Source organism: Dermacentor silvarum, chromosome 2, assembly GCF_013339745.2.
Source record: "Dermacentor silvarum isolate Dsil-2018 chromosome 2, BIME_Dsil_1.4, whole genome shotgun sequence".
Classification (NCBI taxonomy): Eukaryota; Metazoa; Arthropoda; class Arachnida; order Ixodida; family Ixodidae; genus Dermacentor; species Dermacentor silvarum.
The window spans coordinates 120,641,784-120,666,867 of NC_051155.1; the positions used below are offsets into that span (position 1 = coordinate 120,641,784).

The 25,084-nt window shown below is 44.0% G+C and overlaps 1 protein-coding gene across 8 annotated transcripts in view; it reads left to right on the top strand.

Annotated features, from left to right (window-relative positions):
- The window catches only part of LOC119441714 (serine/threonine-protein kinase OSR1-like), a 230,247-nt gene that overhangs the window by 191,392 nt on the left and 13,771 nt on the right, over nucleotides 1-25,084 (top strand). For 7 of the 8 annotated variants that reach the window (XM_049661545.1, XM_037706310.2, XM_049661546.1 and 4 more), the window contains exons 2-13: nucleotides 3,388-3,632; nucleotides 7,316-7,428; nucleotides 9,249-9,357; nucleotides 10,002-10,143; nucleotides 10,687-10,742; nucleotides 12,793-12,902; nucleotides 14,193-14,294; nucleotides 15,083-15,216; nucleotides 18,370-18,418; nucleotides 19,698-19,763; nucleotides 22,224-22,334; nucleotides 24,589-24,759. In XM_049661545.1, coding sequence (XP_049517502.1) covers nucleotides 3,388-3,632; nucleotides 7,316-7,428; nucleotides 9,249-9,357; nucleotides 10,002-10,143; nucleotides 10,687-10,742; nucleotides 12,793-12,902; nucleotides 14,193-14,294; nucleotides 15,083-15,216; nucleotides 18,370-18,418; nucleotides 19,698-19,763; nucleotides 22,224-22,334; nucleotides 24,589-24,759 — 1,408 coding nt within the window. The remainder of the gene's footprint in view (nucleotides 1-3,387; nucleotides 3,633-7,315; nucleotides 7,429-9,248; nucleotides 9,358-10,001; nucleotides 10,144-10,686; nucleotides 10,743-12,792; nucleotides 12,903-14,192; nucleotides 14,295-15,082; nucleotides 15,217-18,369; nucleotides 18,419-19,697; nucleotides 19,764-22,223; nucleotides 22,335-24,588; nucleotides 24,760-25,084) is intronic. The other variant, XM_037706314.2, reaches the window with a different exon arrangement.

Consider the following 25,084-nt stretch of genomic DNA (forward strand, 5'->3'; position numbering starts at 1 on the left):
CAGTCCTATCCGATGATCGTGTAAGGCAGTATTCCTGGTTGTACTACGAGAATAAACTGGTCCCAATATAGTATTAGCGGTGATTCATAAACAACATCGGAGCCCAAATATTCTCGCTGTAAATTTAATTACTTAGTCGCTGTCTTCGCAACATCTGTGGTGCTGCCGGAATGCGCTGAAACGATCGGTCGAAGATGCCATTTAGAGAGTAATGTATTTCTGAGACGCCATTTTGATCGTCTTCACTGACGCTCCTGTGAAAGTTCTTGTCCTCTCGCCCGATAAAACCTGCCAGTTGCCAGCGCTGGCTTTTATCTTCATTGTCGCAGTCCTGTGTACCATAACGCCAAAATGCGCGTGCGAGACATTACAAAGTACTGAAATACAGACAGGAAAGAGCCAAGGTTGTCGCATGATCTCTTGCACGAAGTGTCCATGTCCATGTATGACATATAGCTTGTAACGTACGGTAACATGGATGGCGCGTTTTCACAGAACTTACAATGCGGAAACATATTTAACCTGCGAAGGTAGGTTAACAGGTACACGCCGCCAAAAATCGCTTTGCCAAAATGATCATTGTCCCCACTTTGAGAAGAAATGTTTAGACAAAAGGCGAGCACAGGAAGAAAGCTATAGCCATGGGACGACGCGTGTGTTCCACTACACAGCGCGTTCATTGTCGAGCTTCGCTCTTCTCTTTAGCCACTGCATCATAGGCGTGCGCAGGGATATATATATATATATATATATATATATATGCTTTTCATATACAGTATTCACCATTTGGTCCAATGAACATGTGGTTACTTGATGCTATATATATATATATATATATATATATATATATATATATATTGTCACAACCGTTCGTAGGAGCCGGCAATGAAGACAAAGAAAACGGATCGAGGGGCAGTTATGAATCGTAATGTCTAATTTAAACATAGAAAAATACGATACAAAATAATACGATAGTGCGTGCCCAATGAGGCACGCACTAGGCCACACCTTTACTCAGTGGCTGCGACGTGACGAGTGCAATGACGCCCGCACTAGGCACACCTTTTAGTGAACCAGAACCGTGCGATCCGCGGTGGCGTTGGTGAAGAGGGCTCGTCGCGCATCCCGGAGACCTGGATTCTATTCTCACCCAGACCGAAATTGACCAAATTTTCTTTTCAACGCCATTAATTTATTTTGTTGACAGGAACCTCCTTGAGAAATTTGACGGCGATCGGAGCATTTTGTGATGTGTTTTTACTCTTTGCGTCGTCAGCCATTTTCGGTGCCATCTTTCGGTCACGCCAACTACGCCGAGGGATTTTCGCGTAATGGGGCATTATAAATATATCCATGTGTGTCTTTTTCTTCGGCTTCCACTCACCACAAGAGCTAGGTCGCCATTGGTTAGTTGTTTCCACAGTCTGTGACGTCAAAGCGATCTGCGTCGGAAATTTTATGGTGGTGCCACCTCACGTCTCTAGTTCTTACGTTGCCGTTTAACTCGCGGCGGCAAAGTGGTTTGCTATTTCAGAAGCGTAATCTGCCAGGTAACGGGAATTCATTGTTTTTAATTGTTCTTTTTTCATTTTTAAGGCTGTGTTCTTGTGTATATGACGTTCCTACGTATAAAAAAGCGACAGCGATCAGGATGAGATCCATAAAATATTATTTTTCCTTAATGTGCATTAAAACTGAAGACGCTGGTGACTTCTCGGTGTTATTGTAACCTTCCCCCCCCCCCCTTTTTTTTTATTCCGACAAGTGCATTTAGTGATGCAACAATGATTCTGACGGCGTCACTTGTTGTAGTTGTGGCCTCTAATTTCGTCTTTACTTCATCAACTAACCCCCCCCCCCCCGCCCTTTCCCATCCTTTGCACATTTCTACGATCTTCTGTGAGATAAAAGAAATTGAGAAAGAATAGGTGAATACAGACATTAATGTCCGCCAAGCACAACTATTTCGGCTGCAGTACATTAAATAAACGAAGTTCACTGTTGTTTTATGAATGGGTGGTAACGCAACATTGTATGTTTGTTAGATCTCTTGATAAGATTTATTTAGTTTGATGAGCAGGATGTTTTATTTGCTGCATCCATCACGTTAATGTCTCATTTTTTACCTTGTTTTTTTTTTTATCCCGTGAATATGGCAGATCAACCGGAATGAACTGCCATGAGTTTATTTTCGTATCATTGAAAATCTGCATCGGAATTCTTGCAGTGACTCGCAAAAGTTATGTTCAATCTTTAATATTACATGGGGATGACATTGTATAGGGCATTGAAGGTGCCGTTAAAGCCATACACATATTCTATCAAAGTTGCTCATAACGTTTTATTTTGAGGAGAAAGAAAAGAAAAAAATTCCGCCATATTGTCAAATTCGCCATCTTGTCAGCTCTGATTGGCCCAGAGGGCTGCCATGGGCTCTCTGAGTGGATCAATGTGCCGCCATTACAAAACTTGTCAATATGACGGAATTTGACAATCCTATCATCAAATTCTGTCAAATTGTCAAGTTTTTGTAATGGCGGCATTTTTGAGCCAATCAGCGAAGCTGTAGCAGCCCTCTGGGCCAATCAGAACTGACAGCAAATTCGACAGTATGGTGGAATTTTACAATGTCCAGAGCAGTTAAAGACAGTATGCCAGATGTGCGTGAGGATTTAGCTTATGTAATTTCCTGCAAAAACTTATTTTCAGTCTTCTCCAAACCCATATATGCATAACAGTATAACTATAATCATCCTTATATTAACCATAACTGGAGCAAACAGAGTGGTCCGGAATGAAGCCTCATTTTTGCTTTTTCTTTTCGTCACTGCGGAAATGTCGGGGGGAAGCGAAAAAATGAATCGTCATCGCATCAACAAGTGTGCTGCTTTCAAGTACTCGGCTTTCAGTTTCTCTATCGACAACGACCGCCGTTTTATTGCAAGTATCTGTTTGCTCGCGTGGAGTGCAGTTCAGCACAGAAAATATAAACAGTAAAGAATATTGCCATACGAAAGGGTTGATAGCGAAATGGCAAGGAGTACGCCTAGCGCGCGCCGACTTTCAACAAGCGTCCGAAGGACGTTCGCATATATTCCGCGATAAGAAAAAGAATGGCAGGAAGGCGGCTCGTCGAATGAAGCAGAGCAGTTTAGAACAATCGAACAAAACCCTGCAAGCATTTCAGCGCGCCTAACGATACCATTCACAATTGTTCGTTGGTGAACAGAATAAATGTTAGATCAGCAGGAAGCCATTCTCTCGTTCTTTTGCAGTTTTCTATTTAATTTTTTTCCTCCATCGCACGGGCTCTATTAGTTACCATCACATATGGGTAGAGCGCACCATTGAGTCTCTTTTACTATTTTTTTTTATCTCTCTCTGCAGGAAAGGGTCGTCCCGCGTGGCAGAAAAAGCCGGCATTCCGATCCAAGGTTCTCCCGGAGTGTACAGGCGCCGGGAGTCGGCCGCCATCGCTCTCTCGAATAACCATGTGCAGCGAGTTCGAGATCAGGCCGCTAGGCGGGGAAGCATCGTTCCCGATCTTCTCGCTGTCAAAATGGCGGAGGCGGGCTGCACGTCGAGTTCGTGGCCCAACCTGAAGGAGAATTACGAGCTCGGCGAAGTCATCGGTGAGTGTCGTCGCTCGGTTAACTGGTTCGGAAAGCCTAGCTTCAACGTCCCCTTCTGTAATGGCAGCGGGCAGTGCGTTAATTCTGCGTTTGTTTACTCTGCGGCGCGGTCGGCCGTTCTTCGCTGTGCTGCCGGCAAACTTGAACGTGCGGGCTGCTGCGCGGTGCGGCATGAGTTTGCAGCCTGGCAGCAACGTCGACGCTGAGTAACAGTCGTCGTTTCGGCCGCTCGCGCAATAACCTGGGCGAGATGTAGACGCCAACGCCTGCTCACCGGCCCTTTTGCTTCGGACGTCAGCGCGTTGCTTTGAAACGGTATCGCCAACCAGTCGTTGCCAGATCGTTCTCGGGCCTCGCTTTTTGAGACGCCGGTTGATCGTGGCACGTCGTCTGCTGTCGCCTATCGAAGAGCGAAGTAGCGCGAGTTGTTTCCGAGCTAACGGTTTCCCTGTGAGCATCTGCCTGACGCTTTTGCCGGCTCACAGCGAAATGCCTTCACGCACGCCGGCTCTATCATTCATACATAATCGCATCCTTTCGGTTTTTGGCCTCTCCTAGCACATTCCTCGAGGGAGCTTCGCCGTCGCGCCAGCTGTTAATGAGCGTGTTCAGCACTTATTTCTGACTTGGAAATAATGCGCCTGAAATATTCTCTTGTTTCGGCGCTGCTAACGTAGCGACAGGGGACTTTTTTTCTTCGTTCAGGGCGCTCTCGAGGGCGACTCTGTCGAGCCTGCGCGAGAGTCGTGCTGCAGTTTACCTTGACGAAAAAATTGTTCACGTTCCGCTGTAAGCTTCTACGCGGAGCCGCTGGCTTTTTCACGCACGCACGCCGCATTGTTTACATATCCGGACGTATTTCTGATTCCGTCGATGTATGTGTTTACTTTGTTTCGTTTGGGTGCTCTATAGCTGCGCCGGTCCGGTGTTGCTATTTTTATTTGCGCTGCGAATGCTCTGCTGAGCTGTTTCCTTCAGAAACTGAGAAGCTGTCTTGGACTTTCGCTTTTTCCGCCGTTGCTTACGCGCTTACGTTGGGGAATAGGTGTTCTGTCAGCAAAGCCACAGCGGCATCGCAGGCTAGGAGAAACAGCGAATGAAACCGTCGATTTGTCCTCAGCGCCCGCTGGAATCCTGCAGTCTGTGATAAACTAAGGGAAAAAAGAGTGTACGTAAAGCATTGTTGATGTCTCGGATTCCCTCTTTTTTTTTTTTCCCTATCTGATAAGACCGCGCAGAGGACAAACGCGTGTTATCGGACAGAGATTGTTGGCTCAGATCGCCAGCCAAGTTATAGTGAGTAGGTCATTGCCATGGACTTCTCTTGAGTCATCTTATTATCCATTAGTTTCTATTTTTAAACATTTCCACGAAACGCACTGAATTCGTTTGTAGTACGAGACAGACAGACGGAAAAGAATTCATAACATGCTCAATGTTCCAGTCATTAACCATTCCGTAATGTAGTTAACCTGCATGGTTTTCACTGCATTAAATATGCTTAAGCCAAAGTGCAAGCTGGTTTTACTTGCTAAAGCAGATGCTCCATTTCGAAAGTTGCTTGTTTCAGTGAGAAACAGCTGTATGTGCTATTAAATTGGAGATCTTTTTGCAGGGCCTGTTTGTTAAGTTTTGGGAAACAAATCCAGATTTACAAATTGTGAGGCAGGCAGTATGTGCGTGATAGTATACAGCTGTTATGTAAATGCATATTGCACATAATTTGATATTCTGAGCTGTTCTGGACCCTTGCCAGGCACACGAGCTGAATTTATGAGGTGCATTGTTATGTCAGCAACATGTAGCGAGCTGTCCAACATTTTGTGTTTTAGTACGGTGCATTGTCTATCACATTGTGTGGCAACCAAGTGTTCTTTCTTTTATTTGATTGCAGCTGCGATCACTGTGGCTGTGCTCTATGTTTGTACTGATTGCTTCTGCCATTCTTGGGGGGGGATCAATTTGCTGTGTCTGTATGGCAGATGACGTTTGTGTCCTGGTGCTGTGGCTTTACCAGTACAATTTAATCTGCAGCATTGCACTGAGGTAGATGTACCATGTGCAGGGATTCAAATGCGAACAGCAAAATGGATGGTTCTTGCTCAAGCCAGCAACAAGCAAAGGCTGCAGAGTTGTACGACCAGCTGTGAGGTGCCACAAGCAGTGTCCGTGACACATCGGAGTTGGTCATACGTCTTTGCGCTTGTCTCTTTTCGCTGGGCTGTGTAAAAGCACGCACTCCACTGTTCGCAATTGAATCGCTGTACACGGTAGTCGTCAACGAATTGGGTGCAACAATTCCTGTGCTGGACTTGAGAAAGCAAAAAGTAGGGGTCACTCAATGACCTTCATATCCCTTGGCTTATTCTAGCTGCTTATTCTAGAAGGTACCTACTGTACCAACTTAGGGTGTGTAATGTGCAGAAAACTGTATGTTCACATTTCATTCGCTGAGCAGTGTGTACACTGCACCTTAAAACCTCGGCTAGAGCACAACAGTTAAGGCTACAGGATATGTTTTAAAAGTACATCAATTGGGGGTCTCAAGAACTGGCGGAACATCTGACCTGTGTACTTGGAATGGTGCGATGCTTATTGGTGTCTGAGAAATTGAAGCTTGTTCATGCAGCACTGGGTACTTGTCCCATGATAAGGTGAAAAGCCGTCAAGGAATTGCGTGTTAGAAGAAAGGCGAACATTAATTCACAGAGGCGAAGCAGACAGAACAAGCATCACTACCAACTGTTTTATAAGGCCTTCAATATGTTCTAATACACCACACAAGATGCTCGATGACATTATCTCTCTGTGTGTTAATTTGCGCCCCTCTTCTTTGTTTTACCAACTAGCCCAACAGGAAGGGCTCCTGTCGAGGAACTTTTTGTTTAAATAAAAAATTCCTTGCTAAGTAGCTTTTTTTTTCTCTTGGGAGGAAAAGAGCACATAGATGGCCACATGACTTTGGTAGGCTACACATGCGTGCCTGAAAATTTTATCAGTGATATGGCACCAATAACATGTTGTCTAGATTGACATTGCAAATGTTTCATTCATCAGTGTACGGATATTACTACAGTGAATAGTCATTTGTGAACCGAGCCTGAAATGGGCATAAGCGGTGCTCCGATTTCTCAATGCTGAAAGTTTAATCTCACAATGATCTGTCTTTTGTGCGTCTCTGTGAACTTGCAGTATTAATATAGCGATCCAAGCATCGAAATGACCAGAGCACTGACAGGGAGGTTTCTTAAGTCATGTCAGTAATGCTCACATGCTTCATGATGCCTGTGGTTAATAGGATGTTCCACATTCACCACTTTGGCCATGAGTGGCACTGGCTAACACTCGCAGGGTTGATCTTGTACATATACGCCAATACCCAAGAAAGTAAACGGGAGGATAGCTGCCATGACAGCTTAAATGGTAACCCACCGCACACGTAATGTGGAAGATGTGGGCTCGGCTCCCACCTGCGGCAAGTTATCTTTTATGCTACTGTAATTTCCCCTTATTATTTCTACATTTCAGATAAACTCAACAGTTAATTTCCTCTGGCTTTGTTGTCTGTTTCCTCGTATCTCAGATCCACGTATTCATCTCACCCAGTCAGGAAAGACTTGCAAAAGGGCTTGTCTCGTGCTGTCTTTGACAAATTGTGGCATTTATTTTTGTGTCTCATTTAGGCGTCGGTGCCACTGCCACAGTTCACACAGCGTACTGCAAGCCCAGGAAAGAGAAATGTGCCATCAAGCGCATCAACCTGGAAAAATGGAACACAAGCATGGAAGAACTCCTGGTTAGTGGGCGTAGCCAGTGTGCATAGTGTGACATACATCAACGACCTTGTTATCTGAACATCTTGGGTGCATTTGAATAGTTCACTAAATGTAAATCTTTTGTTAACCTCGATTTGGAGATTGCATTGCTGGAATTGTAACCATGAGCAGCGGCATAGTAAGCCACGAAAGACAACAAAATTGGACTGGTGACAGTGCGGCCTTGGAATTTCTGCACCAGCTATCTGTGATATTGTAAATTTTGGCAGCATCTGATATGCACTGGTTAATTGTTTACCAATGGAGGAGGATTGGATTGCTTTTGAACATAAGCAAAGGCCGAGCCTGGCTACCTTTTTTCGTACTTTTCTCGTGTAAGAAGGGCCAAGATATGTGAAAATTCACCAGAACCATTGTAATCACACTGATGTCTATGATGTTGCAGTGTGGACATAACATCCAGAGAGAAATGTTTGGCTTTCAATCTATTTATTTACATTATTGATCAATCCTTTTGTGCCATATGTACATGATATCCTGTTCTAATTACTGCTATCTTGTCTGGACTCAATATGATAAACATGTCAGCTAGGTTTCAGTACATATAATTGTCAACTTTTCACTGCTTCTTAAGGGGTGTTTTTCATCATACAACAGTGAAAATGCTAATATGCATTCACAGCGCTCATTGCCCAACAATTGTTGCCGTTGGTTTCGGGTAACACCATTTTGGTCTGTAGCACCACACTGACTAAGCAACGCTCAGGGAAGCAAAGTGCATTTTAATTCAAGGTGACAGTTATCGTAACACTGGCCCCATTTAGACAACCCGTCACGTATACTAAATAATCCAACATGATCGTGTGGGTTACCTATGTAAAGAACTCATATATTCCTCTATGTTGCAAAATATGAGCGTTATGGGGCCTTCAGGTTTCTTTAATAAGGTGGCAGAGTGCTAGTTGGTTGTCACCTAGTCATTGACATTTAGGATGTCGCTTAGTGCATATTAACTGAATCTGACATGTTCTAATCATGCTGCCTTGTGCCCATCTCTTGGCTGTAGTAGACTCACCATGGTTGCTTAGCGACTATTGTGCTTTGTAAAGCACGAGGTTATTAGATCACCCCCTACTACGACGGGTCTAATAATCAGATTGCGGTTTTGGCACCTATAAAACCCAAGAATTAAATCTTTTTAAAATATTTCTTTGGCTATAGCCAGTGGCTCGTTGGCTTTTTTTTTTTTTTCTTTTTGCGGGTAGCCTCTTCAGCTGCCAGTTAAGTCTGTATTGAAAATTTAATTTCATTAAATTTCTTGCATCCTCAGCAGCATGAACAGCAAGCAGCTGCAAAAGTAACTTGGGAGTTTTTAATTCTTTAGTCAGGGTTTTATCAAGTCAACAGAATGTGGACTCCATGAAAAAACTCTTGCTAGAAATGTCAGACTTTAAAACAGCAACTCTTTCATGTCTAGAATACATGGAAAGCGCCTATCTACCCGCTTGAAAAATATTCCTGATGTAAAACGTTGTGAAAAACATTGACAGAAAGCAGCATACTGACACCGAGAGTGAATGCCCAGCCATCTACCTTCAAACTAGTTTTACTAAAACACTTTATATATTATTCAAGCTTGCCGCACAGGTCCAATCAGAAGTGTTTCAAGGTATACAAAGCACATATTAAACATTGTTATTTTCATAAGAGCTTTTGGTTTTGATGCACTATCTTGGCGAGCACAAGTGCGCATACAGCACCTGAAGGGGGTAGGTAGCACAATGTATGACGCCATTTGTTTCAGTGTTCTCACCTCTTGCTTTGTCTTGATGCTTTGCAGAAAGAGATCCAAGCAATGAGTGCCTGCCACCACGAAAATGTGGTCACCTACTATACTTCTTTCGTGGTGAAGGAAGAGCTCTGGCTCGTCATAAAGCTCCTGTCTGGTGGTGAGTCTGAGCCTTTGTGCTATGATATTGCACAGAACAGTACTTGCCTTCAAGGCTGACACTTCAAGGCTGACAGTTGATTTCACTGTCAGCAAGGATGGCACTTGATTTCGGCCATCCTGTACCGGCAGCTTTCCTCGTTTCCACCCGCTGCAACATTTTGTCTCCAAATGCAGCATCACTGTCACAGTATTTGGTGCTCTACTTAGCGCAAGGCCATATATTCCATTCCTGGCTTCTGCAGCCACATTATGCTGGGAGGCGGAATGCAAGAACCCTCGTGTACTGTATTGAACGGAAACCAGCTTGCCCAACTTTCAAGCATGTTTAACATGGGTGAAGCAGCTTCTTTGGTGCATTGACTGTATATACATTTGTCGGCAATATTAGAGGGAACACTGAATTTGTCTTCAAATAAAAATCACTTGTGATGTGTGCATTTGGACTTGACAATGTCAATGTGTGCCTAGTAGCTTTTCGCGAACATTTAATCTCCGAGACCACTGTTATATGCGGCACATATGTGGAGCAGTTATGGCCTCTTGATTGCTAATTGGTAATGTGCCCTGTCATATTGCTCGAGGGTGCACTTACGTCAGTGCTTTAGAGGGCAGTCAGTTAACATTTTCAACGCCTCCTTGCAGGCTCCTTGCTGGACATCATCAAACACAAGATGAAAACAGAAGACTGCAAGCATGGCGTCTTTGACGAAGCCACCATTGCAACAGTTCTCAAGGAGGTGCTCAAGGGTCTCGAATACTTCCACAATAATGGCCAGATCCACAGGTAGCTGCCAACAGTGCTCCACATGGTGGTGTGATGCTGTCCACGTGTTTTTGCATGGCCCTAGTGGCTGTTTCTGACAAACAAGGCATGCATATGTACAAAGTTGCTTTTGTATAATTATTTATTCTGTCACGGATTTTCATTCGACGACTTGTAACTGTTGCCACGTTTTGTGTCTTAAAATTGGTAGAGCTTTTCCCTCTTTTTTTCTTTTTTCTTCTGTGCATAGAATGCATTTATGTAAAGTTCTGGTGATTTATGATGCAGCTTGACGTGAAACTTGTTAAAAGAGAGAGTCTATTTATTATTATTATTATTATTATTATTATTATTATTATTATTATTACACTGCAAACTTGCTGTCCTTGTCATGACATGGTTACCACTAAAAAAAGAAGGAAATTTGGCAGGTGCATGGTTACCTTTCCAGTCTGTGAGGGCACTGTTCTGGAATGTTGTGATCATGCAGAATTTTGGACATCAGTGCTTGTTTTTTCATCATTTCTTCGAACAAAGACAAATCTGCTTGTCAATTTTTTGCAGAGACATCAAAGCTGGAAACATTCTGCTTGGTGAGGATGGTGCTGTCCAGATTGCAGGTAAGCGTTTTATGAACTGATCTTTCTGATGAACTTTTTTATGTGTGTGTGTGTGGTTTACTGAACAAAATGTATCAAAGCACAACACAGAAATCTATAGATTATTTCATATTGTGGGGACAGCTGTTTTACTTTGGTTCCAGAAGCACTTCACAGTTTTTAACACATGTGCTCATCTCAACGGTTCATCAATTTGGCCTTGAGTATATTTTTCTCTACTATACATTTGATGCAAGCAGTTAACGGTTCGACCTTGGTCTAAGAATCATATTTCAGAGAAAATGCGAGCTAGAGTTGATATCTTTGACAGCAGTGAGATTAGTTAAGATCCCGCTCAGTCTTCCAAGTGCCTTAGTGCACTGAACTCTTACTCGTTGTCTAGCTCTGCTTAGTAAAGTGTAACCTTGCATACTGCAATTATGTGTGGAGTACATTAGTATTAGTATTACTGGTACTGCAGCTTTGTGTTGAAGAATACAAAACAGCAATGGCTTGGGAGTCAACACTGCACTGCTACAGCTCTTAGACCGAAGTGTAGCTAAAGCTTTACTTGAAGAACCAGCCTGAGTGTAAGATCCTGAAAAAACAGTTCCATTACGTGAGGATTTGATTGTTGAGGTTACAAAATTAATAAACAAGGATATTTTGGAGGCATTATAGACTTGTGCTGCATGATATACAAGGTGCAATGCATCAGTGAAACCTTAAAAGATGGTACAGTTATACATCTGTTTAGAAGTACATTAATTGGTAATCAAGTTCATACCTGCCAACTTATACGATTATATTGTAATATGCCCAGTTTTAAGTGCTTGTTTATGATTGTCATATTGACACAAATATTTTATGATTTTTCATTTCTGCAGTTGAGGACAAAACCAATTTCGTAAGATGCAGTCACTGAGTGAATTTTTTATGGCCCACTTGGTTATATGGACCTACCTGCATGGCACTGAGATCAACTAATAGAACCAATGTAAAACGATGACCCACCCGCTAGGGGAATATTACATTATTAAGCTTCATAAGCATTTCAGCCTGTCGGCTATGCAGGTCATTGTTGCTGTGACTACATATATAGAGCAGACTGGCTGTTTACAGCATCCCTTCAGAACAAAGTCGGTGAATCTTTATAAGCAGTGAACATATTGAATGATCAAATAATTTTTAGTATCTTTCACGGAATTGTACTATTTCTTGCCTTCCACTGTTGTGTTTTTGGAATTCTATGGTTGGCAGCTCTGCAAGTTATAAATCAAGTCATGACTTGAAAAATAACAGTGCCAACAAAGTGCTAAGCAACAACTGTCGTACCATACCATAAGACAAGGTACAGTTAGTCCCACCGTATCATTACAGCACTCAAGGGAAAAAGACAAGGTTCTGAGTGTGGCAGAGAGTTCAGAAGTGCAATGTGGGCTTTCAAATTTACATGTGTGTCATACGTTTGTAGAAAACACTAGACATGAATTGGAATATTGTTAAGGTGAACCATCATGCAATATTGTCCTCATTGAAATGCATGCCACTGCGGTGGGATCTGAGGTCATTGGCTTTATTCTTCTGTATGAATCGGGCAACTTGGAATTTTTAGTGGTATCTTACCAAAGGGACATTGCCAAAATGTCTGCTGCCTAAACAACAACAAATTTGAAGCTGGCTGGCTTTGAGTTTTGGCTATGCGGGTGAACAAATTTTCTTTGATGGAAACCAACTTTAACCAGCAGGTAAACGAAGCTATAGACTGTACTGGAAATGGAATGGAAACTGTAATCTCACTGCCAAGCTGGGTGTATCGTTTCTCTGTTCCGTAAACAGTTTGTTGTGTACGCTTCGACTTGTTTTTATAGTTCATTGTTCACAGTTTGTTTCCACTGTATTAAACACTAGCCAAGCCTGACTTTGAATCTATTCTGTATAAATGTTTTTGCAACACTTTCATGCTTACTTCAGTTCTTTTTTAAAATTTTACTGTAGTATTTCGTGCTTGTTTGTTTGTTTGTTTAATGTGCAACTTGTTGTAACCCTGGCCTTGACTGACCTTTTCCAGACTTTGGGGTGAGCTCGTGGCTTGCGACTGGCGGTGACCTGTCAAGGCAGAAGTCCAGGCACACATTTGTCGGCACACCCTGCTGGATGGCACCCGAAGTCATGGAGCAGGTAAGAAAGAGGGTTTGCCACTTGCTTAACCACCTAGTTTTCACTCATCTGATTAGTGCCACGTAATTGGTGACAACATTGGCACCGACAGTGCCCGCATCTTACTCGGGTTCACAGAAAAGGGGCTCTGAGACGCTGTTGTATGAACTCGGGACACGTGTATGAACTTTCCCGCAATGCGTGCTGTTGTAATGCAATATGCATAACACAGGTTGTGACATGCCTAGATTTTTTTTTTTTTTTACAGCCTTCTTTTTCAAAATTTTTTGTTATTATTGCAGTAGGGGCATGGTTAAACTATGGGTTCTAGAGGAGTAGGTGTGTCAATTAAGTCTAGTTCACCATTTCTCTGCATGATGATGCAAAAATGGCGCTGCTGTTAGTAGAACCGTGCTCCTGGCGCGTTGTCCTTATGCCGGGAATAGTGTGGTGTAGACAAGAGGCGTGTTTGAGGATATCGTTGTTGCTGATTTCAGCTACACTGTATGCTTCGAATACCGTTCTGAGAAGTGCAAGCAGAGCTATATGGGGAATTTTGCTATTGTCAAAAAACACGGAAGTGCCTGCATTATTTTTCTAGCTTTTATGTAAGACCCTCACACTGCAGTTCGAGTGGTTTTTAAACAAGTCCAGACTTATTTTGGAGTTTTTAGACTGTCAGCTAGTGCATATTTTGTTTTATGTTTGGTGCCGTCACGTATGAACCAGATAAATTATGAGGCTCAACATCCAGAAGCAATTAACACATGGGCTATGAGAAACGCTGCAGTGGGGCACTGTGGGTTACTTTTGCATACTCAACCAACTGGTGTCCCATTGTTTAGTCAATCCAAGTTCTTCCAGGCGACGGGTTTTAAAAATCCAGAACCAAGCAATTGAGCAGCTGGAACGAGCAATCTTTACTTGTTGCTGGCCGCGGTCGTTCATGCACTCCTTGCTGTTGCTTTTTCTTGTCATGGTGCTGTTTCCTGACCTTTCATTTTTTCATCTTGCTTCACATTCATTGTGCTGGGTGAGAGGGAGGGCGGGTAGCAAGTAGGGTTTTCTGTTGTGGATTGTTAGTGTTGACTGACAGGGTTGATGCCCAGTGGGGTGTTGATAGCGGTTCGTTGTAAAATAACAAGTATGTTGCAGGTGCTGTTCGAAGGTACAACAAAATTGACTCGAAACCACCAAAGCCATGATTGATAAAGTGATCTGGGCCTGTTACTTTTGTTGCATGTGTTGTAATGAAGCTTCAATTACGTTGGAGACTGCAACTGTCTTTTTGGGGCACTTTTGGCACTATAGGTCACAGGGTACGACTTCAAGGCTGACATTTGGAGCTTCGGCATCACAGCCATCGAGCTGGTGACGGGCACTGCACCTTACCACAAGTATCCTCCCATGAAGGCAAGCGCAGGAATTCATTCATTATTGTCTCATGCATTCATTTATATTTCCTGGCTTACTGAAAAAAATCCTGACATAGTAGTTACTGTTTCAAAAGCCAATCATACTTTTCACTTCCATCTGGAATGAAAAGTTTACATCTGTTTCAGGGGGGGGGAGAGCATCTATCACTTTTGCATAAAGCTTCTTTCAGTTATGTGTATTGTACAAGGTATAATATTTTACTTTCTTCATGCCAAGCCTTCTAGCACTGAAAGATTGCTGCAATTGTAGCGACATGCAAATAGTGTTTTGGGGTGGTGCTGTTATGTGCGAACAACTATTTGAAAAAAATGGAGCTGGGCAGGTCATGTAATAAACAGGGCAGAGAACCGGTGGTCTATAAGAGTCACAGAATAGATGCCAAGGGAAGGAAAGCATAGTCGTGCACGACGGGATGAAATAAGCAAATTTGCAGGCGAAACCTGGAATAGGCTAGTACAAGACATGGGTAATTGGAGATCGGTGGGATAGACCTTCGTCCTGCAGTGCACCTAAAAATAGGCTGATGGTGGTCATGTTGTAGCCAATGTTGTCTTTTAGCCCTTGTTACCTGACCCATGTTGCTAAACATTGCTGAAATGTATTCTCAAAGAACTTCTGCTGATATATGACTCTTTAACAAATTGTAACCCTCCCCCTCTTATGTCTTGTGGTTGAGGATACCGTATAAATAAATGATAATTAAAATCAAGGCACGATTGGATTACACACTTGCCTGACACCTTCCTTCCTTTTTTGTCGTACAGGTGCTGATGCTGACGCTCCAAAATGACCCACCCACGTTGGAAATAGTCGGGGAAGACAAGGACCAGTACAAAAACTATGGCAAGTCAATACGCAAGATGATTAGCGAGTGTCTGCAGAAAGATCCCACCAAGAGGTGCGTGTGTGTGCTGTTGGCTTTTCGTTTGATTAGATAAGACAGCATAAGAGTTGTTAGATTAAAGAACGAAGTGAATGACGCAGCGCTTTAACTTGTAAAGCAAGGGTTTCCTTGGCAAACAACAAATACAGTATAGACCACTTATAACGTAACCGCTTATAGTGCAGGACCGGATATAGTGCGGTCTTTTCAGACTCCCGTTAATTTTCCCATAGCACTCCATGTATACACGTATCGCTTATAGTGCAGTTGAGGGAAACGAAATACCGGTTACAGTGCGGCTGCCTGGGAGTTCGGAAGTCAGCGGAGACGGCGAACGCACCCCTCAAACGGGCGCCCCAAGGAGTGCTCGAGGAAGAAAGAGAGACGAAGTGGAGAAGGGCACGTGGGTGCGAACGAACAGCCAGTAAGGCTGCAACCAGAATCTTGAGTGCGAGTCGTAAAATATCACGGCGTGCATAGCGAGCGAGGGAGACGAAACTGCCAAGGCCGGCCAACGCTCGCTTCACGATAACGGCAGTAAACGAAACTTCAGGGAGTAGGCGGCGCCGGCACAGCACGGCGAATGGCGCACGCAGAGACCGTGGAATGTGAGGGAGGAGGGCGGCCGGGAAGCGGATTTCGCCTCGGCAACTCCGCCGCTTCGCTGGCTCCCCTCGCCCTCCCTCGTAGTTCCCTCACTTTCGACTGTTGCCGTGGGCGCCCGCCGCCGCTCCAGTCGGCCTGGCGCCAGCTCCACGAAGTTTCGTTTTCTGCTATTATCAGGAAGTGGGCGTTTGCTGTCGTGGGCAGTTTCGTTGGCCAGCCTGGGACAGCCACAGAATACCATACAAAATGGGACAGCGCCGCTGCTTCCCTCTGCGCCGTAGCCGCAGCGTGCAAGGTCAACACGTGACTAGAAAGTAGAGGAAGCGCATAAAGGAGAAAGAAGGGTTCATTGCCATTTTCTACGCTTGGCTACGGTAGCGTGGCTGAGACATCGGCACGGTCACGCATGTTCCGGCGCAACGCAGAATCGGCGACCTTACCATTTAAAAGAGGGTGAAATTTCCGCCGCGTCTTTTTTTCTTTCTTTCTTTCTTTCTATTTCTTTTGTTTTCGCGTGTGACATTTACTCTATGGTGGTGCCAGAGCAATGCCGGTCGGAGGCGCCGCCGCGTGATTTGGTTCGAATTAACGAGATTCGACTGTAAATTGAATGCAAATGTTCCAGCCGCATTCCTCAACTGTTGCATACGCGTGGCGGCTCGGTGCACATGTTTTGCATATGTGCGGGCCTTGAAAATTGTTGCTTTGGTTATAGTGCGGATATTCGCGACTCCGGCGACTTACGTTATAAGCGGTCTACACTGTACAGGGTGTTTCATTTTAGCTGCACCAAACTTTTTACAATTTTAGTCCTTGATCTAAACTGCTCCATGAGGTGGCCATTACTTCCACGAGAAATTAAAATGACTAATCGTATAATTTTAATTATGCTAATTAACTTTTGAATTATTTTACGGCACATCTTTCAATTTACGAATTATAGCTGCTGAGTTCGCAAGGCGTATCCACTTAGAACGAATTCTCAGGACTGAACCAGTTTCGAGATATTAACTTTCAAGGTGTCCGACGAAATGCATGGACGTTCCAGTTAACTTTTTGAGAAAAACGCTGTTTTATGCATTGAAGCACAAAGTTAACTGAAACACCCATGCATTTTGTCGGACACCTTGAAAAATTAATATCTCGAAACTGCTTCAGTCTTCAGAATTCGTTCCAAGTGGATACGCCTTGCGAACTCGGCAGCTATAATTCGTAGATTGAAAGATGTGCCATAAAATAATGAATTAGAAGGTTCATTAGCATAATTATGCTAATTATTCAATTGGGCATTTTCATTTTTCGTCGAAGTAATGGAAGCCTCATCAAGTAGCTTAGATCAAGGATTATAATTGTGCTATCTGCCACAGGCAATCTTTAAAAATGTGGTATAGCTAAAATGAAACACCCTGTATAAGTGTGTATGTAATTACAAAACAAAGCATAGAGCAGTAGAAAAAAAAATATGTCCCGCATGTTTAATCAGCGGGAATGACACAAATCATTATAAAATGACGTGAGCAAACGATATTTAGTTAACTGTGTGCCTTTGATGCATCCCTTTAATACTCCAATAGTTAGCCAAATTCGGCAGAAGTTTTCTGTTGGTGTGATAACCTCGATTTAACCCAACTTCACCGAAAGTGATAGTGAAAACTGCAAACGACATTTTCATTTCATCTAAAGATCAGTGATTGCCAGTTTCTTCATTCCCCAGCAAGGCATAATTCAGACTTTTCAGTAGTTGTGAATTTAGTAGTGCTACTGTCTCATACGTTCGGGCAGTATTATAATGCGACGGCAGTTAATAAAAAATGCAGTAATACCCGCCGTGGTGGCTTAATGGCTATGGTGTTAGGCTGCTAAGCACGAGGTTGCGGGATCAAATCCCGGCCATGGCAATCGTGTCTTGGTGGGGACCAAATGCAAACATGCCTGTGTCCCGTGCATTGGGGGCACGTTAAAGATGCCCAGGTGGATGATATTTCCGGAGTCCCCGACTACGGCGTGCCTCATAATCATATTGTGGTGGTGGCATGTGGAACCCCAGAATTTTTTTTTAATGCAGACTTTAAAAAAGGCAGTGTGCCTGTGGCATTCCTTTTTAGTGCAAAAATCAACTATATGTAAACATATACTCGCTTCTTTAATGTAAAAGAACTTTATATACACGTACATGTTCTTACATGCCAGCTATGTACAAAAAAGGTATTGCAAAAAAGGCACTGCACATGCTTCAACATCATATTGAATCAAAGTTCATTTTTATTCAGTTAAAATACCGATTTAAGACTGAAAAAAATTGAAAAAACTTTTTTTTTAGACAGGCTTGACTGTTTCACAAGCCCTGAATAAATTTTGTAGCGGTAGCCACACTTGACAGACACCAAATGACGCTAAGGTATACACACTATAAAATTGCAACATACAGATAACAAAGAATGACATGAGTAATGATCAGCAAATTACAATCAACATGAATGGCAATAGAATCGGATATTGATGGCTGCAATTTTTTTGTTTCTCGGATATTGATGGCTGCAATTTCTTTGTTTCTCATTGCAGGCCTACTGCAACAGAGTTACTGAAGCACCAATTCTTTAAGAAGGCAAAGGTACGTGACAGGAAAACAGCCAACATTATTTTCAACTGGAAACAAGACAAGCTTTTTGTGTAAAGCTGGAAGCTTTTTTTGTCATTTTTGACAAATGCGCTCCGCTTCCAGTACCCAGACATTTTCATGTAGAATGCAAAATTTGAAATGACGCCTTTCTCTTTGCAATTGTATTGCTTCTGTAATGACTACCAGAATATGGGTAAAAAGTTTTAGTGGTGCTCAGATAAGCATTGAAGAACAACCTCACACCAGTCACTCTTAGCCATATGGAGCATTCATTTCATGGCTATATCTCTTGCATAATTTCTTTTTTTCTCTTCTGTATGAAAGCAAGTGCATTAGTCATCACAAATATTCAAAGGTGCCTTGGAAAGGAATGTGATTGGAATCCCAGTCACGTTAGGTCCAGCGCAAAGAGCACCCGAGCAGTTCCAGCCAAGCGACTGCGCGGGGAAACTAGTGACACTGATCCTTTTGTCTTTGTCTTCCTGACTTCAGGAGCCATGCGACCACAGCGACACTTGTGCTATCTTCGTTATTACACTTCCTTTAATGGTAAAAGCCATTTTATGCATTAGCATTTCATTGGCGTAGTACAATGGCATATTGTTGTTATGCTTTAGGGCTATTTAGGCTGCCCCTGTCACAAGAAAGTGCAAGACAACTGAACTGGTGTTCTCAGTCCAACGATGTACAGATTGCAAAGAGAGTGTGTAAACTCCACATTTTGAAAGATTTTCAAAGGCACCTTTGAATATTTGTGATGACTAATGCACTTGCTTTTATACAGAAGGGGGAAAAAAAATTATGCAGGACGTATAGCCATGAAATGGATGCTCCATATTGCTAAGAGTGACTGGTGTGAAGTTGTTTTTCAAGGCTTATTTGAACACCACTAGAGCATTCTACCCATATTCTGGTAGTCTTCACACCTGAACATGCAAACTGGAGGCGCTGGAAAATGTTTATTCCTGGTATCGTTCGGTTGACGAGAGAAAGTCAGTGACATCATGCTGATGACACATTCCAACAACAACAGCAACTGTTTTTTTTAAAGCATTGGTGGATGGAGGATGTAGCCTGTGGGTAACTGAATTGCAGTCACTTTCAGCATAAGAGGTGGCGCTACGTACCAATGGACTTGTTCTCTCTATGCTTCCATCCAAAATTATCACATTGGATGAACATTGGATGATAGCTTATCACATTGGATGAACACTCATAGGAGGTAGTGCTTGCATGGACTCTCAATGTCTCATTTCCTTTTTTTTTTCAGGACAAGAAGTACCTGATGCAGACACTGTTGACATGTGCTCCCACAATAGAGCTTCGAGCGCAGAAGGTGAGCCTGAAGCCCGATGGTTTCCCTCCAACAAGTTAATACACGAATAATGGAACAATAATGTTCTGCCAAGATATTGGTGAATCAGCCATTGTCGGTTCACATAGCATGAATATAATCTAGCCTTAAGGGGACCCTGAAATGATTTTGACAATTTTCTAGAAACGTATTGAGTGGTTCGAGTAGGTCCTTCTGATCATTAATTGACGGATCTAAGTGCTCCGCGTAAAGCGGGTAATTTATTATAAGGTTTTAAAATGGCACATCACTACCGATCGCAGCACGCCAATCGGCTGAGTTTTCAGCCACCCCTGACCAAGTGACTCGAGGTGACCATATGATGCCAGTAAGCCGAGCTATCTGGTTGGCTGCCCAGAGCGTGTCATCGATAATTTTTCCAACTTTATGGTGAACAAATGTTGTTTGTAATAGTTGGAATGTTAGTTCATTTGTTTCATAAAAAAGAAAGTAACAGAAAGAGAATGCACATGGCCAATTTATCACTACACTCAGCACTTCCGGCACACAGCAAGTGTTGCCTGCTTGTGTTACAACGTGCTTCTGTCTTCACAAGAGCTGCACAGTCAGTGTTGGTCTTGATCTTTCTTTTCGCGAGCACCATGGTTCACCCTTGTTACGCCGGAGGATTACCACCACAGTAGTGTTTCTCGTGTCCGGTATTCGGGTAAACGCAAGTGTACTGGGACTGGGCCTGATTATTTTACGGGATGAGTGGAGGTGCAAACATGAATGGCTTGCACAGCGCAGCCACCTGGTGGCGAAGGGCTCAACCAAACACAGAACTAATATAGCAGTAATGATGTGCATTCTACTTTGCTGCTGGTGTAAACTTTTGGCTGGAGCGTAATTGTGAACACATTGTTTTCTAAATGTTTAGAATGTTTTACACATGGTTGCAGCAATATTAGCTCTTTGGCTGGTTAAGCTCTGCGCCACCAGGTGGCTGGACCATGCAGACTGATCAATTCGCTCCCGTACGTCTACGCTAAAGCTCCTTCATCAGAGCAATAGTAGTATGGAGGGAGGGGCTTTGGTTTACGCCTCCACCCATCCGTCAATACGCCCAGCTCGCCTGTGGTTACCGGAATACCGGACACGCTCGGCGCTGTGACAAAATGCTCGCAACGCACGCTGCTTTCGCTTGGGATCAACTACCAGGCTGCTGGCAGGCAGGTAGGAGAGGCTTCGCGCGCTGGCTCCGAGACAACCGGAAGTGATAACCGGAAGTAGACGACACGACATCCCATCGTAATGCAGAGCCAGTGAAGGCGGAGCTTAGCCCAGATCACTCAGCAAAACGAGTTGAGGAGAAAAAGCATGGCTATGGAGGGGGATAAATTGTAACCGCCCGTAGCTGTCTTAATTGAGACGCTTCACACAAATTGTGGTGTGAATGTTTTACTGTAGCTGTACCCTACGCGTCTACAAAGTTTGTCCGAACCATTTCAGGGCCCCTTTATGTGGTATAAAAGCTTGCTCTTAAATCTTAAAATAAAACAGTACATAAGTGTCATTAATATAGTGCAACTTGACTGTGTTTACAGCTATCGCCACCAAGAGTGCTGAGTTCTGGTCGGGTTGGTAAGAAAGTTAGTGATCATGTATGGGTACACTCACTTTGGCCTCTCATTATAGAGAAAAGCAGTGTTTGTCAAACAAACTTCTGTAAGCCGTTCTTCTATGGATTACCTTTACTTAGTTCTTCACTGTTCATAAACAGCACAACGTAACAATGATGTTGAGTTTTAGGAAGTCTCCCGTAGCTGCCGTAGTTGCACTGTGTTGAAGCATATACTAAGTGTTCTAGCATCCTGGTTGCGTTGGGAATTACACTGAGTGCTGTAGAAGGCATAGAGTTGCCTTAATTTTTTTCTGTGCTGCAAGCCCAGTGTGTGGGCAAAACATTTTGTGTTGTATTTTGTAGTACAGCTCCGAATGTTGCGTAAGGCAAGCTATTCGGCGTAGAAGTGGCGAGTCGGCAAGTTGGTGCATGTTCACACTGGAAAATGATAAAACACAGGTGGACAAGGGAAGTAGACAGTATATGTGGTAACTCTCAACTCGGCTGTGTGTTGGAGTCGAGAAAGCTATATCTCAAAAATCAGTGTGTTGTATTAGGCTATTTTTCAGTGTTCTGGGAAATAGTTTGTGCCTGTGTACTTCCTTTGCCCATCTTGCACTGTTTTCCACTTTTCCACTGTGAAAGCTTCCTGGTCTGGAATTGCAGGGACAAGTGCTTGAGTTAGAGCATGAATGATGGTCGTCGTTGAATGTGTCTTCGTAGTTGGGCAGGTGGCTGTTATCACACTGCTGATTTAGTGTGCTGCGGTTTTCCTTTTTTTCTTTTTTTTTTTTTTGCTTTCTATTTCTTTGTCTTTTTACGGCAGGCATTGCACGCAGGTGGTCTTGCACATTTTATTTGTCGAATGCACTTTGCAGCTTAAAAACTGTAGACGAGTTCCTGGCACAAGCGGCCGGCTGCACCGGACAGAGACGGGCGACTGGGTCTGGTCAGACGGAGAGGATGACGAAGACTCTCCGGATGAGAGGGTGCGTCAGCTTTTTTATTGCGAAGTAGAAGTCTCGGTGCCATGGAGAGCTGCCGCTAAGTACAGCCAGTGCCATGACACTGAAGACGAGAGCTCGACCGTAGCCTTCTGTATATTTTATAATGCCTGCCCAGTCGTTCTGTAATGTATGAAAGTTAGTGGTCCATTGTGGCGGCACCACATTCCCAGTTATATTGTACCTTTTGTGTTGCTAGAGTGCAGACAACTTGCATCCATGCTGTTATCGCTCCATGCCCACTCCTTCGCTTCTGCAAGACGTATGATGAAAGGAGGTTGATGTAACTCTAACCTTGCCCCATAAACTGCGACCAACTAGTGGGAAGGCGGTGCCCTCTAAGTGATCGATTTGGTGTCATTGAGCTGGCATTGAAAAAAATACCAGAGGCCTATACGGCAACTAAATTTAAAGTTAGCTGTAGTCAGGATTTTGTACTCCATAAGGCTGCATGCCAGGCTCATGTGCTCCCAGGGCACATGTTATGCTAGAGCTGATCTTTCTCACTTGTCTTATGTTTTCTTTTTTGTTACTTTTGAGTAATGGTCTTGAGCAGTTTCGTGTTTGAATGCATTTGTGAATTGAACATTCCCTAATGAGCATAGAGTTCTTGCTCATATTCGGGTAGCATTTCTGTGTGAAAATACCTTCTGGGGTGGCTTAGTCACCGTGACTTGCTGCGGCTAAGCAGGAGGTCATGGGTTCAGTTTTCGACCGCTACAGCCGCATTCCAGTTGCGATAGAATGCAAGAACATTCATGTCGATGGGACACTTAGGTGTATGTTAAAGATTACCTGGTGGTCTAAGTTGACCCAGAGCTTGCTACTACAACGTCCTCATTGCCCTATTTTTCTTCAGGATGTTAAACCCCATTTTTATTATACAGTGGAATCTCGATGATACGATGACGACTAATACGAATTTCCGGATGATTCTAATTTTTCTGTGGTCCCGTCCGAGCCCCATTACTTTGCAACGTGCTAGAGAACGGTTGTTATGAATCGATTTTCGACCCACGTCGGTTGATACGAATAAATGCCACCCCACCAACGGCCGCGAAAGAGAACAGCACGCAGTCACGCACTTTCACCCTTTCTCTTTTGGTGCGGAGGCGTGGATGCGGCGCTGGACAGCGTGGAGGCCACGACTGGACGCGAAGAGTTTGAAGCGGTGGCGCTTTTGTGCTTTTCCCCACTCCTGCGTGGGGAAGCGCGATCGCCACAACGAGCGAAGGTTCGTGTGGTCTGTCGCTTCAACAGAAACTGAGCGGCGTAAGCACAGCGCATACAAAGGTCAGAGCTGTGTGGAAATCGCTTTCAATATATGGTGCGCGCGACAACACGGCAGCCGGCACAGGCGCAAAGTACAAGAACGCATTTGTTGGCAGAGTAGAAGCAGCCCCCCCCCCCTTCCCTCCCTCCCGCGCTGCCTTCCTGCTTTGCTCCTTTCATGTGGGAGATTGCATCGCCAGTTACCCTTGCACCCGTTTGCAAGATACGTATTTGGAGCCGCAGCACAGCGTCGCCCCCCTCCCTCCCTCCCATACCCCCATGGCCTTTCGCGCGACGGAAGTCGCGTTTTCTCTCCGCTGTGCGTTTGGTCTCAGTGAAAGCACGTGTCTCCTGCGCGCTTTCACTTGCACATACGGCGTACGGCTCCGATTTTATCGCCCTTGGACTCATGCTCCACGTCTCATGCTCCTCATCCGCATCGCCCTCGTTGATCTCTCCCATCGGTGGGCGCACCTCATTGAGAAGCGTGCTCGCTACCACCCTTGTCGTCAAGATTTTCTCGCGGAAGCCACATTATAACCGGTATTTCGTCTCACGCGGCTGCACTGTAAGCGGTATGCGTATACATGGAGTTCTATGGGAGGGTAAACGGGAGTCGGAAAAGGCCACGTTGTCGCCAGTTCTGCACTATAAATGGTTACGTTATTAGTGGTCTGTACTGTAAATGATTTTTACGTATGTGTGCCTGAGTGAGTTCACCTCTCACTGTTTAATTTAGCTAGTTTTAATGGTGTTTCGATGATACGAATTTCGGCTAATACGAATATTTTTCGTGACCCCGTGAGATTCGTATCATCGAGATTCCACTGTATTTATGAAGATAAATTGTGTCTTTAGTGGATGTTTTGCTGAATTGGCAAGGAACTCATATGCTGCAGCAAGTGATTGTGTGTAGATTAAGATGGAATGCGGTTGCTTTGTAAATTTGGGTTGACTGACATCGCAGGACCTGGCAGCGCGAGATGAGGCCATCCTGAAGGCAAACCAGTCGACGAGTTCGTCGGACAGCGCCATTGATAATGCCTTGCCTGCTGACCACGAGACGACCACATCCGGAACCTCCTCTGGCTCCACATCGGGGGCACTTGCACCAAGCAATCTCATTCCCACACAACCGGTATATGCCGCTTGCTTCTGTCTCCTTGGCGCAGAGTGCACGCCAAGCACTTTGTGCGAGCTTGTGGGACTTATTGCATTGGTAACAGAGAGCATAATCTGTGCTTTAATGCAGTTTGCATGTTTTTTTTTATATATAGTGACAACCCACAGGCGAATCCGCATTAGTCCTCTGTTGTTCCTTCTCACTATGGAAGGATAATAATTTTTGCTACCTTGGTTAATGCAGTGAAATTCCAATAATTCGAAATCTCTTCATTTGGATTGACGGATAATTCATACTGCTCTGTTGGTGCCGGCAAAGGCCTATGTATTTGAATAGAGAA